This window comes from Triticum aestivum, chromosome 3A, assembly GCF_018294505.1.
Source record: "Triticum aestivum cultivar Chinese Spring chromosome 3A, IWGSC CS RefSeq v2.1, whole genome shotgun sequence".
NCBI classification, from domain to species: Eukaryota; Viridiplantae; Streptophyta; class Magnoliopsida; order Poales; family Poaceae; genus Triticum; species Triticum aestivum.
This window is the reverse complement of record NC_057800.1, coordinates 693,659,341-693,679,771: the sequence shown is the minus strand read 5'-3', so window position 1 is coordinate 693,679,771 and position 20,431 is coordinate 693,659,341. Positions and strand designations below refer to the sequence as shown.

General features: G+C 48.2%; 1 protein-coding gene across 1 annotated transcript; it reads right to left on the bottom strand.

Annotated features, from left to right (window-relative positions):
- Window positions 1-895: 895 nt before the first annotated feature.
- On the bottom strand, window positions 896-4,157 carry LOC123063279 (uncharacterized). Its single transcript, XM_044487018.1, has 2 exons — window positions 2,949-4,157; window positions 896-1,185 (listed from the first exon to the last, which is right to left on the bottom strand). The coding sequence occupies exon 1, from the start codon at window positions 4,119-4,121 to the stop codon at window positions 3,492-3,494; it is 630 nt and encodes a 209-aa protein (XP_044342953.1). The 5' UTR covers window positions 4,122-4,157; the 3' UTR covers window positions 896-1,185; window positions 2,949-3,491.
- Window positions 4,158-20,431: the final 16,274 nt, after the last annotated feature.

Sequence of the window (20,431 nt, the reverse complement as noted above, 5' to 3'; positions counted from 1 at the left end):
TGCCGACGGGCCCCGTAGGTGTATCTCGGGCGGTCCCGACGGCCTCGTCTATGCTGACGGCCCCGTCGGCATAGATGGATGTATGCCGACGACTATTCTACGCCTACGGCCTATCCTTGGCCGTCGGCATAGGTCCATAGATGCCGACGGGGGCCGTCGGCATAGATTTGGCCGTCGGCAACCCCGGTTTTTCTGGTAGTGGAATTGTCGATGAGATTGAGGCCTTCAAATCCACGACAAGAATGTCTTTGATGGAGCTCACCGCATAGATTTTGTTGTCAGACATCACAGCTCTCGCACCAACTCCTGGATGCAGGTCGCAGTCGGCCAAGGTAAGATGTTTGCGCCAGGCACTATCACCATTTTGCAACGTGTACACATGCACATGTTTGCTTATGATCTCCACGACGAGAAAAAAGTGGGACAAGCCATCCCCTTGTGCTTTGGAGAAGAGCCGTGTCCAAGTGGTGGAGTGACCGGATTCCTCGATTGTGAGGCTTAATCCTGGGAGGATGGTGGTCATATCTCTACCATTGTGCTTCTGGCTCAGATTATAGGTCACGTCTCTCTAGGATTTGTGTTTCGAGAATTCTGCAAATCTGCCACTCTTACCTGATGAATTCACCTGACCCTACTGGCTAGTGCTGTAGGTTCATCCCTCTACAAGTACAACAAAGTAATTATTTCTTAGTGAACCAGCACATGTGCCATGTAGATTAGACAGACTGTGGCTTCAACGGATATTTCTTTCACTGTTACATCAGAGCTAGCTACACATCTCTAACTGAAACCGATTCTGCAATGGCGAACAATAAGGCGCTTGTCCAAATGCAAGCAGTGGAAGCACGCAAGACTGCAACAGAAGTACTAGATCAGATTATATAGCTACTCAACATACAAAATAAGACACTTTTCACAAGTAGCAAGCTGGAGTGGACAACAACACAAACAAACGAGGCGAGAGAGTTACACACTAACACTACTGATGCATACTAACCTACTGACGCCACATGACAGGAGTAGCTGCTCAAGTTACATACCATCCTAATCAATCCACTGATGGTTAAAATGAACATGGTTAGAACTGCTACCGCAGAAATGGAGCCCTGTGCTCTTGGTTGGTGGCACCCTTGTCACAACTCATCCAAAAGCTTTCCTCATATCCTCGTTCTTCAAGTGGCATCCCTGTTTCGGAGAAAACAGAGCAAGGAACCAGATAGAGGAAATTAGGCATCAGGATGTATTCAGTTTGCCACTTTAACTTTAAGCATCAAAATTATAAGATGGGCCAACAAGATGAGTGGCTAGTCCGACGATAGTAAAATGTTTAGTGCGCCTAGAAAATTAAAGCGGTGAATTTGGTCAAGCAATTTAGTTTTTATTTCCAAAAGTTACAGCAGCACAGGTTAAATGCCTTGGACTAGAATGTCATATAAAAGGAAATTTTCACTGCGATGTATCTGAATCACAATTAATGAAGAATCTAGAGAGAACCGGCGTAAAATCTACCACTTGTGTTTGAGAAAAAGAAGATACAATCCACTAGGCAACATTCGGAAAAGAAGCAAGTATTAGCAATCCCATACATAGTTTGTGGTTAACAGTTGAGAAGTACTCCCTCCGTCCGGTGAAGAGTGTACGTTTGGGTTTAAAATTTGTCCACAAAAGAGTGTACATATATCTTCCCAATGCACATTAAAGTAGAAAAAAAATGTTTCTCTCGCATCACACGGTAATCAAGACCAATAGCATTCTACACATGGTCTTCTTAATTTTTACATGCACTTGGGTCATTGGTGGTTGGATAATTAAAGAGAGACATGGTGGTTTGCACCTTTCCAATGTATTTTTTACTACACTCCATAATTTGTTCTAAAATTTCTATATGTACACTTTTTACCGGACGGAGGGAGTAGGTTGTAGAAAATTACACCATGATTATATTTAAGAAATATGAAGCTAAAATTCAAGGCTTGATGGGTTCCTGACTATTTCTGTGCAAGAAAACATAGGTGGTCAACATGATAACAATTTAACAACGCTAGGCGTCTTGCAACTCCAAATTCTCTTATACATGATGTTTTATACTTTTGTAGGTCCAATTTGCAATTCTGCACTCATAGTTCAGTAAAGGGAAGACCCAAGTTCAGGAAGCATGGCTTCTGGTGGCAGCACAAGGTTCAACAGAATCAATTATTCCATAGTAGTCTGCCATAGTCTGATATTCCAGTATACGTCTAGCAAACGACAACAACCATCACAAATCATGTGTAGTTTTGCAACTAATACTGAGCCCATTGAAATATTACTAGCTTTGCTGAAACCTATTAAGAGTGACAATATATGGGTGATAGTTGGATTCATATGTATTTAGCCATCCGAGTAGCATCAGGTACATAAAAGTCCATTAGAGGTCCACCATGTAATCTTATAGCGACTAAGAAACAGACCTGCATCCATCCATAACTCCTACTTCTCTTTTTTCTCTTACCTATCCACAACATCATTTGCAACGAACCCATTACACACCGACAACCACACCCAAGGGTACCTACTATGACCACAGGTAGACACCTTGCAATATTCCTTGGTACACAAGCGAAATCAAATCATCTTACATCAATCATTCACTAATGCCGCCTCTAGTATTCTTAAATGTCCTAGTAAATCAATACAGAGGTGATTTCCAGCCATCTTACGTCAAGCATTCACTAATGGCACTTAACTAGTATTGCTAAAAAGGCCTAAGGAAACAATACAGAAGTGATTTAAATTACCCTACGACAAGAATACTGTGGCTGACTAGTATTGTTTGATCTAAAGAATCAATCACATATGTAACACCAGTACACAACTATACTAAACAGTGAGATGCATGATGCACATTGCAGAACTATGTAAACTCTACAAGTAGACTATATAGATCACTAAAAGGGGAAAAGGCAAACCTTGCAGGACTGAGAGTAGGGAAAATGGGAGGCCAGCTCATCATAAAAGGATAGATATCACCCAATTGATACTCATCTGCTGTCATCTCGCACACTTTACACAGCGTCCTGCACTTGACATCCAAGTAGAGTGCATATTGATCCATCTTCAAGAATACATACTCATTATAGTCCCCCACATGGTTTATCCGGATACAAGTAGTAAGCTCATCCTCAGGAAAATTAGTGCACATTTCACTCAAGCAAATGGTGTCCACCAGCAGCCAGTTATCCCCATTATGGAGCCAGATTTGAAGTTGAAGTTCCTTGATATGGATGAGATATAAAACAGAACCATCATCGGCCCGTGACAACACGGTGGCGCCGCCAAAACCCACCCCGTGTGGGAGCTGAATTGTCGATAAGATTGAGGATGTCAAATCCAGGACAAGAATTGCATTGTAGGCCGCGACATAGATTTTGTTGTCAACGAGCACGCCTTTGGGACTAGATGGACGCCAGAGGAGGTCCGACGCCAAGGTGAGATGTTTGTGCCAGGCATCATCACCATTTCCCAAAATATAGACATTTAACATAGGTACCATGGTATCCAGGGCCTCCACCGTGACGTAAAAGTAGGACGACCCGTCCTCGTCTTCTTTTTTGAGATGTGCCCAACTGTACAAGGAGGGCATTCTGAGATGTAATCCTGGGAGGACGGCCATACCCTCCCTCATAGCACAGCGGGCTGTGCACTGCGAATACGAGCTCGTAGGTGTCCAGGTCGAAGTTTCCGCAGCTGGTGAAGTTTAGGCGGCGGGTGAAGACGCTGCCGTTCGAGCAGCCCACCATGGTATCCCCTTCTTTTTTGGAGAAGGGTAGCCCCTCGCTGAAGTTTGCGCGGTGGACGACGGCAGCGAGCTCCGGGGGCTGAGGCAGTATTGGGAAGAAGCGTGCGGCGGCCGGATACCCCCACTCTACGATGTAGAAGCCGAGGAGTGTGGGCGGGTGGAGCTCGCGGAAACGGCAGAGGAAGGCGCGGTCGGAGGCGTGGCTGAGCCAGCGCTTGCAGACGCAGGCAGCGCGGACGAGGGTGGTGGGGAAGCCGACGCGGACGATGATCTCCGTCAGTAGGTCGTCGTCGTCGAGCACCTTGGATACGCACGCCGGCGGCCGCCGCGCCTCGCCTTCCATCCTGTCCGGCGGCGGCAGCGCCTCGCCGTCCTTCCGTTTAGGGTTTCGGTAAGAAAAGGGATCGAGCTATCAAAGAATGGCAACCAAGGCCGATGTAGTGAAGCAGAGCCGACGGTGCAGTAAACCAAGGCCCATCCAGGTCCAGCCCGAATTAACAAAAATAGGGCCTATCAAGCCCGTAACATCAAGTCTGATTGTATCCAGGTTATACAAGACATCAACGGAGCTTCGAGTTCTTCTTCTTATGCTTTAGTTTTGAATGAAATTAGAGATAGAGCTACAGATTTTGTTAGCATTACTTTTCGGTTTGAAAACAGGGAGGCAAACTTTGAAGCACATGCCTTGGCAAAGGCGGCTTCGTCACTCCCTGCTGGGCGCCACCTGTGGCTAGGAAACCCATCAGACATTATTTGTATTCCTTCTGTGATTGTTGAATAAATCCCTAGTTCACCTAAAAAAAAGGTTAATCATCCCTCAGAAAAAAAATGGTCAACCATGTCAACCAAGGTGCAGGAGGCAATTATGGTGCTGTTATTAGAGAGATCAACGAGTACAGTAAAGCTTTTAGTCACTGTGTGCTTAATTTTGAGCCTAGAGCTCAAACTTTGAAGCCCATCGATTAGCTAGATTTGCTTTTTTCCCTTTCTCCTTGTAGAGAGGATATTTAGTGCAACTCATTGTATTCCATGAAGTAGGTTACATTATATACACATGATGTCTTGCGTGACAAGGTAATTAATCCTACCATATCTCTAGGAGTTAGCTATACAAGGCTAGAGAAGATAAGATTAGAAATACAAGATATGTCACGTTCAACACCCCCCGTAGTCGAAGTGTCGACGTCGGCGATGCAAAGACTGGAACGGAACTCCTGGAATGCAGCGGTTGGAAGCCCCTTGGTCATAATGTCGACAAATTGCTGGGTGGTTGGTACATGAAGAACACGAAGCTGACCCAACTGTACCTTCTCGCGGACGAAGTGAACATCAAGTTCAATATGCTTGGTGCGCTTGTGCTGCACTGGGTTGGCCGTGAGATAGGTGGCCGAAACATTATCATAGTAAACCACCGTGGCTTTCGGGATGGAAACCCAAAGTTCGCCAAGTAACTGACGGAGCCAACATGTCTCGGCAACAACATTGGCGACGGCACGGTACTCGGCCTCGGCACTCGAGGGGGAGACGGTGGGCTGCCGCTTGGAGGACCAAGATATGAGAGAGTCACCGAAGAAGACACAATATCCCGATGTGGACCGTCGAGTGTCGGGACAGCCAGCCCAATCCGCATTAGTGTAAGCAAGCAGCTCGGTGGAGGTAGAAGCACGAAGACGAAGACCAAAGGTCGGTGTGCCATGAATATACCGAAGAATGCGCTTGACCAAGGACCAGTGAACGTCACGGGGCGAGTGCATATGCAAGCAAACTTGCTGGACCGCAAACTGAATGTCTGGTCTGGTGAGCGTGAGGTACCGAAGAGCACCAACAATACTACGGTATAGAGCAACATCGGTAGCAGGTTGCCTAGCAGTGGCAGAAAGCTTCGGCTTAGCCTCGGCAGGGGTGGCAGCAAGCTTGCAGTCGGTCATACCAGCACGATCCAGGAGATCAAGAACATACTGTCCTTGATGGAGAAAAAATCCGAAGGCATCACGTCACACATTAATGCCGAGGAAGAAGTGCAAGGCGCCCAAGTCCTTCAGCCGAAACTCAGAACCAAGACGACCGATGATGTCGCGAAGTATGTCCGCGTGAGAGGCGGTGATGACAATGTCGTCAACATACAAGAGAAGAATGGCGACATGATCAGCTCGATGAAGCACAAAGAGCAACGTGTCCGAGGCGGTGCTGCGAAACCCAAGAGCAGTGAGAAATGCTGCAATGCGGTGATACCAAGCACGCGGCGCCTGCTTCAGACCATAGAGAGACCGTGAGAGCAAGCAGACATCATCAGGCCGAGTGGGATCAACAAAACCAGTGGGCTGCTGACATAGAACACGCTCCTGGAGATGACCATAAAGAAAGGTGTTGTTGATGTTGAGCTAATAAATAGACCAATAACGAGTGATACGTCCATTTTGCATCATGCTTTTATATCGATATTTATTGCATTATGGGCTGTTATTTCACTTTATGTCACAATACTTATGGCTATTCTCTCTTATTTTACAAGGTTTACATGAAGAGGGAGAATGCCGGCAGCTGGAATTCTGGGCTGGAAAAGGAGCAAATATTATAGACCTATTCTGCGCAACTCCAAAAGTCCTGAAACTCCACGAAACATCTTAAAATAAATAAAGAAAAATCCTCACCAAAGATGAAGGCCAGGGGGCCCACACCCTGCTCACGAGGGTGGCCCCCCCTCCTAGGGCGCCCCCCTACCTCGTGGGCCCCCTGGTGGGTCTCCGACGTCCATCTTCTCCTATATGAAGTCTTTCGACGAGAAAAAAAATAGGAAGCAACCTTTCGGGACGAGACTCCGCCGCCACGAGGCGGAACCTTGGCGGAACCAATCTAGAGCTCCGGCAGAGCTGTTCTGCCAGGGATACTTCCCTCCGGGAGGGGGAAATCATCACCAACGCTCCTCTCATCGGGAGAGGGCAATCTCCATCAACATCTTCACCAGCACCATCTCATCTCCAAACCCTAGTTCATCTCTTGTATTCAATTCTTGTTTCAAAGCCCGGGATTGGTGCTAGTAGGTTGCTAGTAGTGTTGATTACTCCTTGTAGTTGATGCTAGTTGGTTTATTTGGTGGAAGATCATATGTTCAGATCCTATATGCATATTATTACCCCTCTGATTATGAACATGAATATGCTTTGTGAGTAATTACGTTTGTTCCTGAGGACAAGGGAGAAGTCTTGCTATTAGTAGTCATGTGAATTTGGTATTCGTTTGATATTTTGATAAGATGTATGTTGTCTAGCCTCTAGTGGTGTTATGTGAACGTCGACTACATAACACTTCACCATTATTTGGGCCTAGAGGAAGGCATTGGGAAGTAATAAGTAGATGATGGGTTGCCAGAGTGACAGAAGCTTAAACCCTAGTTTATGCGTTGCTTCGTAAGGGGCTGATTTGGATCCATATGTTTTATGCTATGGTTAGTGTCGGGGATATACCCCGCGGTATAAACCGCCGGATGTATGGCCCGGCTAGAGTTTGGCGATTCACTGACGACCCACTTGGACATGGCGGTTTACGATTCATTGGTAATCCGGTAGGCGGGTCAGAGAAGCGACAAGACCCGGTGGCCCAACAGGCGGTTTATGGAAGGCCAGATCATGCTATGGTGGGCCGGTTTAAGAGAAAAGGCGTGAAGAATATTTACTTTACAAGGAAGACCCGGACTTGTATCCGGTTTGTATTAGAGATAGATTAGTCCTTATCTTAATAGGACTCCACATGTAACCCGCCCCTTCAACATATATAAGGAGGGACAGGGCTCCCCAAAGAGGGACAAGTTAGAAGGGACAAGCTACAAGCAACAAGAAATAATCTCTAGGGCTAGACACAACTAGAGGAGAGCCGGTTTACGGCGACTTCCTCGTGGTGATAATGAGATCTAGCCTCAAACATCATGTAGGATTTTTATCGGATGATGTTTCCCGGGGTCCGAAGCTGTCTAAACCCTTGTTTTGTGTTGCGTCTCTCGATTCCGCTCAACCCCTCTCAAGCTACCACATAGATGCGTTGGCCTCGCGACTAAGTCCTGACACTAAGGACATCTGACCTGACAATTCCACGACAGTTGACGCCCACCGTGGAGCCCGCGTACGGTGGTGATGAGTTCTTGAAGGGATCTTTTTCTAAGGATCAAAAGTCACGGTGGACCAGATGAAGAAAAGTCGGCGAGAAGAATTTACATCGGCTCTGTGTGCAATCATCAGAGATCAAATCAATTCTCATCTCAAAATCAAGGACAAACGAAAATTCTGTGACGGTACTTGCACACGGCAGCTCCTGTCGGTTCAATTTTCTCCTCTGCGGCAGCCAACGGGATCGTCTAAAGAAAAGAAAAACGATGGCCGGTACAAGTGGCAACGGAGAACAGGAATCAGATCGGTTTGGGTCCGATTCAGATTGAGAAAGAAAAGAAAAAAGTACAACATCGACATCCACGCACGAGGATCTAGGTGACCCAACATGCACGCAAGAGGCTGCATCCCTGTCCTTCCATCCATGGCGTGACCAGATGACGAAAACTGCACAAGGATCGAAGCAAATTGCTAGTCGGGACCGGCTACTATTTTATTCGGTGACCGGCCGCGATATGGAAATACTAGGAAATAGGACTAGAAGATTTTTTCAGAATCCACCATGTGTGGCGTTTGATGTCCAGCTTGACCCGCCGGTCTCCGACACGAACAGAGCGATCCTCCTTAAATTACTAGCGGAGTTTCTACAAAGACAGAGTGGGTCATGGCCCGCCAAAGGAAGATAAAAAAATGCAACAGCGTTAAGTTTGTCATGTGAAGACCGATCTGAGGCAAAAATTCGCTGCATTGCGGGTGGCCAGTCAAGGAAACACAACCATGTTTTATCATCTGCGGACAAGCACCCAGGACCTGAATTACTGCTACTACTGATACATGTCAGATCAGATCGGTGCAAAGTTCAACCGCCGAAACCGACAGGATTTGATGGCTCTGTTGTCCGGTTCCGTGTGCGCCGCGGCACGAGTTTGGCGATCCATCGATCCGAGGACGGATCGATTTCTGTTGCAGCCGAGACCGGCTGGAGTTTCCTACGCGCACGCCTCCAATATTGTTGTCTGATCCGGCGATTTCCGCTGCTGGACTTGAGGGGCGGCAACAAACGCGTTAGCCCGTCAAGTCGCTGAGAGCCCGAGACAATCGATTTCCCCTGCCGTGGATTATTTTTCTGGCTTTAAGTCCCGAGACACTAGGCTACATCGCTGCTGCTACTACCTGATCAATTAGTACTACTTCTAGTACGTGGCGATTTTCACAAAAACAGCATGTTGATTTCCCAAGTCGCTGTCACTCATCACGTTGAGCTACAAGTTCAGATTTTCTTCGACTGCTACGTCCACCCAAAGCTGTCAGGATAATTGTTCAACTCAAATGAGGAATTATACCGCGGATACGGACCATACTGGCTTACAACAATATGGCCATCTATCGCGATCGCGCAGGTTTAAAGCACCGTGGCCGTCTTTTGCGTACGCTCTTGCGGCCGGTTCGCCCGTCCGCACCAGTTTACAACACGGAGGACAACTTACACGTCCTTACCGGTTTACAGCGCCTCGGCCGATTCATTTGTCTACTCCGCCGTGATTAATTTTAGCGTCACCATGGTGGTTATCAACTCCGCGGCGGATAATTTCCGGCCTAACATATCAGGTGATATCCATCCAAGTTTATTTTATTAAAACATATTGTTTTCATCAAAGAACAATTACTTTGATCTGTGATAAATTTTCGCAGGACCATTATTCATTACAAAGGTGCCTTAAAGGGGTGTGCGCCAATATTATTTTTGCACTAGCGCATTCGGGCCGTGTTGCTCGACGGACGCGCAAGTCATCGCCCCCGATGTTCGGTTTACATCTGTCTGCGCCTGTGGCCGAGTCGCCCGTCTGCACCGGTTTACAACGCCACGGATGACTCGCCCGTCCGCTCTTGCGGCCGGTTCGCCCGTCCGCACCAGTTTACAACACGGAGGACAATTTACTCATCCGCACCGGTTTACCTTGCCGCGGGCAAATGTGCATTGCAAGAGCGGTGGTCACATAAAGGATATCATGCATCGGACCCGTCGTAATGATCTATGAATATATGTGCAAGCCACGACCTCGGCAGTCCGGTCTACATCTACATACGATTGACTCACCCGTCCACACCGGTTTACAATGCCGCAGCCGGTTCATCTGTCCGAGCCATCTCTAATATTGTGGACGTCTCTACCGTCCATCTATTGCGGTCTGGTCTACATCAACACACCAGGCCGCACCTGTTTGCATGAGCTGTTTATTGAGTATAAAGCAAGTCACAACTTTGGTAGCCCGGTTTCCTTTCATATTGGAGGCAAATTATCATCAACCGCCGTCTGCACTAGATGGATCAATGGGCAGTCACACAAGTCGCCGCCACTACAGTTTGGTGAAATCACCAGTTGGAAGGAACCATTGGACGAGTTGCTGACACGGCTCATACGGGATCATTTATAACCCGTCGCAGTCACCTCAACCTTCTATGGACTCACATCGTATTATCAACACTAATGATATATACCTTCTGCTATTGTCAAGTACGGAGAATCTCAAGACAACTCCTTGAGTCATCTTAAGACTCGGGGGCTACAATGATATGACTTAGCAAATATTGCCGGTTTTCAGTGAAGTCAAGAACCCTAGGATGATTGGAGGGAAAGATAACCCGGTCCCGGAGGCTATTACCATATTGATGAAGAAGTTCCAGATTATCAGAAAGGATTCCGGTTCAAAATCCGGTTCAAGGGGGGTCAGTCTCATTGAAGCTCTCCAAATATCCGGTTTACAATCCGGTTCAAAGGAAATTTATCTATCATGAAGCTTTCAAGCTCTCAAATCCGGTTCAAAATCCCGGTTCAAGAAGAATTTATCTCTTGCAAAAAATTAAAGGTTGCCGAAGAGGACCTGCTGCCCTGACGCGCGGTTCAAACATGGGTATCCTGCCTTATGGGCTCATCTTCATATGATCACTGGGGGCTTGGTCGTATCCGAACCATAGCCACGCCTCTTGATCGGCCTAGTGCCATAACATCACTGGGGGCCTTGGTCGTGTCCGAACCAACGCGACACCTTTTGATAGGCGACAGCCACCAGATCACTTGGGGACATGGTCAAGTCTGAACCAGTCACGCCTCTTGGTCGGCCTAAGGCCACAAAATCACTTGGGGGCTTGGTCGAACCCGAACCATTGCCACGCCTCTTGATCTGGCATATATGCCACGAATCATTTGGGGACCTGGCTGACTTGAACCATAGCTACACCTTATTGGGAGCTTGGTCGTGTCCGACCATGGTAACACCATCTGATCGGCTCAGTAAAGCCTTCCTTTTTGCAAACGGTCTTATCATTGCCTTTGCTTCCATATTTTTTCATAACTGTTATTTGATTTTTGTTGCGTTTTTTAAACCGACAACGTTTTAATCCGGTTCAACTGTCAATTACAAATTGACGGAACATGGTCAAATCTTAATCCGGAGGCCATCTGCCCAGTTTGATTTTCTATTATCATCCTATTATGGAGTAAACCGGCATTCATAAACCCGGCTTGACTTTCAATTACAAGTTGTCAATACAGGATCAAGTTATAATCCGGAGACTATCAACCCGGTCTGGTTTGACTACGAGTCGCCAGTATTATATATGGTTAAACCGGTGTTTATCACAACCCCGTACGGTTTATCATCAACCGGCACAGTATGAAAGGAGTTATCCGTACTCGAGATTTGGGTTATCACCCTTACTAAAAAAGAAGTTGGTAAACCAACGATGTGATTCAATGTCACAGGTATGATATGTTTCATATTCGATTATTCTAAAATGCAGCCTTGGTTATAAACCCAGATTATATGTTGGGCATTATGACCCGTCCGGCGGTAAACCGCCAGGACACTTTAAACTTGTTGTATGCAGAAACAGGTTGAATAAAGCTTGATTATAAATCACCGGTGTTTATTAAACCAGTAGTATTATCCGGTGTTTGTTAAACCGGCCTGGTTTTTAGACTATAAAGTCGCCAGTATATATATACATTTGGATTGCGCCATTGGAATCATGCGCTTATAAATGTTTGGGTTATATTATTCAAATAGCCAAACTTGGCTGAATTTTCATTATGATATTGGACAAATTTTTCATAACGGATTATATTATCTTGAATAGCCAACATGGCTGGATTTCCATTATGGTTATCAATAACCAGTATTATGATTGAGGTTTTCAAAGTCGCTTTAGCGCAATGGCTATCATATTATCACTGGATATGATTTATTCTATAATTGAAGGAATAGTCCCGAGTTGCTGCAGGCTTACAACCCGGCACTTGGGGGCTACATTATTTAAGTTGAGATTACATCAAATATGCAAGTCTCATGTCGCTGCAAGCATGCACCATGACACTTGGGGGCTAATGCAAAGTAAATTTTTTCTGCTCATATTATGGAAGACCCGACTCATCACATTATAATGAGTCGACGCTTGGGGGCTACCAATTGCTCCTGTCAACAATTGAAGGTACAAAGCTTTTTATTCATTATATTGAAGGGTCCACTGCTCAGTTGGTAAAGCACAAGGCTCTTAACCTTGTGGACGTGGATTCAAGTCCCATGATGAGGGTTACATCATATGATGTTATTTTCATTGAAGTATATATTAAAGTCCCAGCTCAATATTATCTTACTGAGCCGGCCCTTGGGGGCTACACATCATTGCATAATGACCCGGCTCTTGGGGGCTACACTGGTTGAAGTTTTTATGAGTATAAGACAATTGCAAGTCCCAGGTTGCTGTAAGCATGATAACCCGGCACTTGGGGGCTACATAGTATGGAGTATTCATTTTTTACTAGTCACTGGGATGAACAACATGGATTTCTTCTTAAGTGGCAGTATTTATATTGAAGCAAGTCTTAAGCCATCACTTTGTTCTTCTCAAGACTTGGGGGCTACAGGTATTATATTATTATCGAAGAACTATTTTCAAATTCTCTGTTTTGAGCAAACTGGATTAACCCGGCGTCACCAATCATTATGACCCTGTGTCTGTAACCCGGCGTCATCAATAATCATGAACCGGCATTAGCAACAATCATGAACCGGTGTTGGCAACAATCATGACCCGGAATTATTAGTTTTTATAACCAGACAATGGTGGTAATCATAAACCGGCAAGTTTTACATCTTCAAGCCAGCTGGATATCAGTTGAATATTTCAGAGACTAATATTTTTGTCAAGTCAAAGCATTGAAGACCGATTAAAATGGATTCTTTATTCACAAATATCTTCTGCAAGCAAATTGATTATGAAGATGGTTATTAACTTGGAAGGAAGAAATGACAAGGATTTAAGGATGATCAAGTGCCGGCTTACAAGTATATTTAAACCGGAGCACAACCCGACAAATTTGTTCTTGTTGCAGATCAGTTTAACATGGAAGAATCCAAATTAAACTGGGGGCTAATGTCGGGGATATACCCCGCGGTATAAACCGCCGGATGTATGGCCCGACAAGAGTTTGGCGATTCACTGATGACCCACTTGGACATGGCGGTTTACGATTCATTGGTAATCCAGTAGGCGGGTCAGAGAAGCGACAAGACCCGGTGGCCCAACGGGCGGTTTATGGAAGGCCGGATCATGCTATGGTGGGCCGGTTTAAGAGAAAAGGTGTGAAGAATATTTACTTTACAAGGAAGACCCGGACTTGTATCCGGTTTGTATGAGAGATAGATTAGTCCTTATCTTAATAGGACTCCACATGTAACCCGCCCCTTCAACATATATAAGGAGGGGCAGGGCTCCCCAAAGAGGGACAAGTTAGAAGGGACAAGCTACAAGCAACAAGAAATAATCTCTAGGGCTAGACACAACTAGAGGAGAGCCGGTTTACGGCGACTTCCTCGTGATGATAATGAGATCTAGCCTCAAACAGCATGTAGGGTTTTTACCGGATGATGTTTCCCGGGGCCCGAAGCTGTCTAAACCCTTGTTTTGTGTTGCGTCTCTCGATTCCGCTCAACCCCTCTCAAGCTACCACATAGATGCGTTGGCCTCGCGACTAAGTCCTGACACTAAGGACATCTGACCTGACAATTCCACGACAGTTAGGTTTACCTTAATACTTTTGTTGTAGTTGCGGATGCTTGCAATAGAGGTTAATCATAAGTGGGATGCTTGTTCAAGTAAGAACAGCACCCAAGCACCGGTCCACCCACATATCAAATTATCAATGTACCGAACGCGAATCATATGAATTTGATGAAAACTAGCTTGACGATATTCCCATGTGTCCTCGGGAGCGCTTTTCCTTTTATAAGAGTTTGTTCCGGCTTGTCCTTTGCTACAAAAGGATTGGGCCATCTTGCTGCACTTTATTTACTTTTGTTACTTGTTTCTCGTTATCATTTATCTTGTCACAAAACTATCTGTTACCACTTATTTCAGTACTTGCAGAGAATACCTTGCTGAAAACCGCTTATCATTTCCTTCTGCTCCTCGTTGGGTTCGACACTCTTACTTATAGAAAGGACTACGATAGATCCCCTATACTTGTGGGTCATCAACGAGATGCAGCGAGCTGAAGAACAACGCGTATCGTGGCGGGTTTGACAACCGGAGAAAAGGTCTCCGAGAAATCAACGCCAGCACGTTGCAAAAAGCCACGAACAATCTAGCGGGCCTTGTACCTATGCAAAGAGCCATCCGGAAGAACTTGTGCCGAAATACCCTCTTGCCAGTAATAATGTTAGCACCAGGGGGACGGGGAACCAGCGTCCAAGTCCGGTTGGCGACGAGGGCATCATACTCAGAGCACATGGCGGCAAGCCAATGCGGATCACTCAACGCAGAATGCACCGAGCGAGGCACGGGTGAGACGACCGCGATACTGAGGTTATGATAGCGAGGGTTCAGTTGCCGAATCCCGTCCTTGGCGCGTGTCACCATAGAATGATGAGGCAGCGGAGGTGGTGGCCGAGTCCGCCGTTGAGGAGGAGCCACAGCCTCGGGAGAAGGTGAGGCGACGGTGACATCCAGTGACGAGGCGGCAGGCAAAGCCGGAGACGGGACCGCCGATGATGACGGCGTAACCGCGGCCGAGACGGCGGATGACGAGGGCGGCGAGGCCGCATGTGGCGATGACAAAACCGCGGGCAAAGCCGCGGTTGGCAGCGTCAGCGATGGCGACGGGGCCATCGACGAAGCCGCGGGTGGCCGTACCAGCAGCGGCGACGGAGCCGCGGACAAGGCCGCGGGTGACCGCGATGACGACGGCGACAAGGCCGTGGGTAGCCGCGACGGTGACGGCGACATGGCCGCAGGTGGAGCCGCGGGTGGCGGAGTGGCCGCGGGTGGCGGGGAGGCCGCAACGTGCATGGGTGACGCCGACCGAGGCAAAGCCGGCTCCTCCTGAGCCGGTGAGTGAGACCCCGCCGAGAGGCCTGAGGGGCCTGCCAAAGAAGAGGGCAGGCGCGGCGAAGGAAGCGCAAGGGCTCCCCGAGACTGTCGAGTGGGAGCGTCCAAGGTCGGAGCTACTGTCGATGAAACCTGCTCAAAGGGAAAACAACTTCATCAAAGTAAAATGCCGTGAGACGAACACTCGACGAGAGACCGGGTCGAAGCAGCGAAAGCCTTTGGTGTTGGGTTGATAGCCAAGAAAGACACAAGCGAGAGAGCGTGGTGCAAGCTTGTGTGGCGCGGTAGCGGTGATGTTGGGATAACACAAACAACCAAAGACGTGAAGATCATCATATGATGGAGGAGACCCGAACAGAAGATGGTGAGGGGTATAGTTCCAGCGTGGTTTACACGGCCGGAGGTTGAGAAGGAGAGTGGCGGTGGCGAGCGCATCGGGCCAAAAGTGAGGTGGCATGTGTGCATGAAAGAGCAAGGTGCAGACACTCTCATTGAGGGTGCGGAGAACACGTTCGACACGGCTGTTTTGTTGGGATGTGTATGGACAAGTTAAGCGAAAAAAGGTGCCATGCGTGGATAGAAGATGGCAAATGGCGAGATTATCAAATTCTTTCCCGTTATCGGTTTGAAGATGAGCAATGGTGCGATGAAAGTGGGTGTTGACATAGGCATAAAATGAGTGAAGGGTGGAGGCGACGTCGGATTTGCGGCGTAACGGAAAAGTCCAAGTGAAGTGTGAAAAATCATCTAAAATCACAAGGTAATATGATAAACCCAAATTGCTAGACACTGGGGATGTCCAAACATCACAATGAATAACATCAAAGGGAAAAGTTGCAATCAATGAAGATGAAGAAAATAGTAGACGAACGTGTTTTCCTATGCGGCAAGCATGACAAGTGTGAGCCGCTGATTTATTACATGAAAAGGGAAAGGTGCTCAAAATTTTATGAAGAGCGTCGGCGCCGGGATGACTGAGACGAGCGTGCCAAAGCGAGACGTCGGCATGAAGAGCAACCGGGCCACTACGAGTAGAAGCACCGCATGGGTAGAGATCATCGGGAGAGTCACATCGGTGCAGAACCCTCTGGGAGCGAGCATCCTTAACAGAAAAACCGAGAGCGTCAAACTCAACAGTGACAGGATTTTCACGAGTAAGAGTGCGAACAGAACAAAGTTTTTTAATTAAGGATGGTGAAACAAGCACATTATTGAGAGTTAAAGAAGAAGAGGGTAACGGAAGAGAGGATGAACCATGATGGGTGATGGGAAGAGAGCTGCCATCACCAACCATGATGCGAGAGGAGAAGGGATAGGTAGCGGAACGGGATAAGATACCAGGGTTGGAGGCCACGTGAGCGGCGGCACCGGTGTCCATGTACCAATCGCCGCCTCCGTTGTAGGCGCTCGGCGAGGGGGTAGCATGAAGGGCGGAGAGAAGCGCCGGGTCGTAGACCGGAGGGGCGCCACCATATGTGAAGGAAATATGCCCTATAGGCAATAATAAAGTTATTATTTATTTCCTTATATCATGATATTATTCATGCTAGAATTGTATTAACCGGAAACGTTATGTGTGAATATATAAACAAACAGAGTGTCACTAGTATACCTCTATTTGACTAGCTCGTTAATCAAAGATGGTTATGTTTCCTAACCATGGACAAAGAGTTGTCATTTGATTAAACGGGATCACATCATTAGTTGAATGATCTGATTGACATGACCCATTCCATTAGCTTAGCACCCGATCGTTTAGTATGTTGCTATTGCTTTCTCCATGACTTATACATGTTCCTATGACTATGAGATTATGTAACTCCCGTGTGCCGGAGGAACACTTTGTGTGCTACCAAACGTCATAACGTAACTGGGTGATTATAAAGGTGCTCTACAGGTGTCTCCAAAGGTACATGTTGAGTTGACGTATTTCGAGATTAGGATTTGTCACTTCGATCGTCGGAGAGGTATCTATGGGCCCTCTCGTTTATGCACATCACTTAAAGCCTTGCAAGCAATGCAACTAATGAGTTAGTTGCGAGATGATGTATTACGGAACGAGTAAAGAGACTTGCCGATAATGAGATTGAACTAGGTATTGGATACCGACGATCGAATCTCGGGCAAGTAACATATCGATGACAAAGGGAACAACGTATGTTGTTATGCGGTCTGACCGATAAAGATCTTCGTAGAATATGTAGGAGCCAATATGGGCATCCAGGTCCCGCTATTGGTTATTGACCGGAGACATGTCTCGGTCATGTCTACATTGTTCTCGAACCCGTAGGGTCCGCACGCTTAAGGTTTCGATGACAGTTATATTATGAGTTTATATGTTTTGATGTACCGAAGGTTGTTCGGAGTCCCGGATGTGATCACGGACATGACGAGGAGTCTTGAAATGGTCGAGACATAAAGATTGATATATTGGAAGCCTATGTTTGGATATCGGAAGTGTTTCGGGTGAAATCGGGATTTTACCGGAGTACCGGGAGGTTACCGGAACCCCCCGGGAGCTATATGGGCCTTAGTGGGCCTTAGTGGAAAAGAGAAGAGGCAGCCTGAGATGGGCCGCGCACCCCTCCCCTCCCTTGGTCCGAATAGGACAAGGAGAGGGGGCCGGCCACCCTTTCTCTTTCCCCCCCTCCGCGAATCCTATTCCAACTAGGATTGGGGGGGGGGGCGGGAATCCTACTCCCAGAGGGAGTAGGACTCCTCCTGGCGCGCCACCTCTAGGCCGGCCGCACCCCCCCTTGAACCTTTATATACGGAGGTAGGGGCACCCCAGAGACACACAAGTTGATCCACGTGATCATATTCTTAGCCGTGTGCGGCGCCCCCTGCCACCATAGTCCTCGATAATATTGTAGCGGTGCTTAGGCGAAGCCCTACGACAGTAGTACATCAAGATCGTCACCACGCCGTCGTGCTGACGGAACTCTTCCTCGACACTTTGCTGGATCAGAGTCCGGGGATCGTCATCGAGCTGAACGTGTGCTAAAACTCGGAGGTGCCGTAGTTTCGGTGCTTGATCGGTCGGGCCGTGGAGACGTACGACTACATCAACCAAACGCTTCCGTTGTCGATCTACAAGGGTACGTAGATCACACTCTCCCCTCTCGTTGCTATGCATCACCATGATCTTGCGTGTGCGTAGGAATTTTTTTGAAATTACTACGTTCCCCAACAATATGCACCATAGCCCGGTGCACCGCCGTATGCGGAGGGACCACCATAGGCCGCCGGGCCACCGTAGGCCGCGACAGCGCCATACGCGGCAGGGACCGGTGCGGTCAGCAGCGCCTGAGGGGTGCTCGGCCGTGGCCCGAGGATGCTCGGAGCTGGTGGGCGGGGGATGGGCATGGAGTAGGCATGCACTACTCCCGTCCATGGGTTATACCCCGAGAGCCAAGGCGAGGGAGGTGCAGCCACCGCGGGCGTAGGAGGGCGCGGCGTCGTGTTGGAGTTGCGGCCCCGGCCCCCGCGACCCTTCCGCTTGCGGCCGCCGGAGGGCGCAGGCGCGGGTGGCGGGGTAGGAGCGGGAGCGTGCGGCCCTGGCTGGGTTGGAGTAGAGCCGTGGCCGGCGGCGAGGCCGACGTGGAGAGCGGCGTGGGTCGCTTGCCGAGCGGTGTGACGGAGATGCTTTTCCTCCATGCGAAGGTATGTGACCGCCTTCGCGTACGTCGGCGTGATGAGGGAGAGGTTGGCGGCGGACTGGCCAAGGTCGGGGTGGAGGCCACGGAGGAGGTTGGTGAGGAGGACCGAGTCATCGATTTTCATGCCGACGTCGTGTAGCTCATCGGCGAGAACCTTCAGCCGCGTGCAGTACTTGTCGATTGAAAGATCATTTTGCTGCATAGTGAAGAACTCCCCTTGAAGAAAGACGCGGCGTTGTAGTTGATTGTCGAGGAAGAGATCACACAGGCGCGTCCACATAGCATACGCAGACGGATCGCGGGCATTCACCATGTTGAAGAGGCTGCCGGAGATGGTGAGGAAGAGCCACTTGACGATGTAGGCGTCCACAGCGAGCCACTCGTCGTCGTTCTTCATGTCGCAGAAGTCAACGCTCCCGACAACATGCTCGATGAGACGGTAAGAGCGGAACAACATCGCGAAGTACGTGCGCCATGCGTTGTAGGACGGCGAGTCGAGGTCGAGGAGGACAGGTACGTGGTCCTTGATGTGGATCTCGTTGAGGCGATCGGAGGTGAACATGGCACCGGAGAAGGAACCGGCGTCGGATGCCTCAGCCTTGGCCATGGAGACGGCGGGTGGTTAGGGTTTTGGGTGATGGTGAGAGGAGGAGGGAACGGTGGCTGCGATGGGTGTGGAGAAGAGGGCGGCGGCGGCTATAGAAGGAAGAGAGGAGCGGCGGCGGCCCTTAGGGTTTCGAGAGAGAGGTAGTGGGGGCAGGGGGAAGAAGAGAAGCGGCGGCGGCGACGGCTACAGGAGAGGTGGCGGCGGCGGCGGCTTGATGTGTGGGAAGGAAGCGGCGGCGGTGGCTACGGGAAGGGTAGCGACGGCGGCGACATGAGGGTTGGGGAGTTGGCGCAGCGGCGACTAGGGGTAGGCGCGGCGGCGTAGGGGTGCGGAAGCGAAAGAGGATCGCGGTAAAACTGATACCATGTAGAGAGGATATTTGGTGCAACTCATTGTATTCCATGGAGTAGGTTACATTATATACACATGATGTCTTGCGTGGCAAGGTAACTAATACTACCATATCTCTAGGAGTTAGCTATACAAGGCTAGAGAAGATAAGATTAGAAATACAAGATATGTCACGTTCAACACGCCTGGTGCACATTTGTGGTTGGGAGTGCCTCATGACGTGAACTCCATTCCTGTAAACATTATCAATGTTAATAAAGCCTAGCTGTTTTTTGCTCAAAATAATAATAATTTACCTTCCGCTTTTTAATTCTTATTTACCGTGATTTTATGACCTAGCTAAATGATGGCTAGCAACCATCAATTGTTCATGTTTACATTAAGCGGGCAGGTATGTTTGGCTGACGGTCGCTCCTTGCTAATGGTAAAAATACACAAAGAGAAAGATCAAGTTTCTTCAACAAGTGCAATGTGTATCTGTGTGTGGATCTCTACCTGCTATCTTTTTACTTCCATTTTTCTAATTTTGGTGCATTGCAGATTTTTTGAC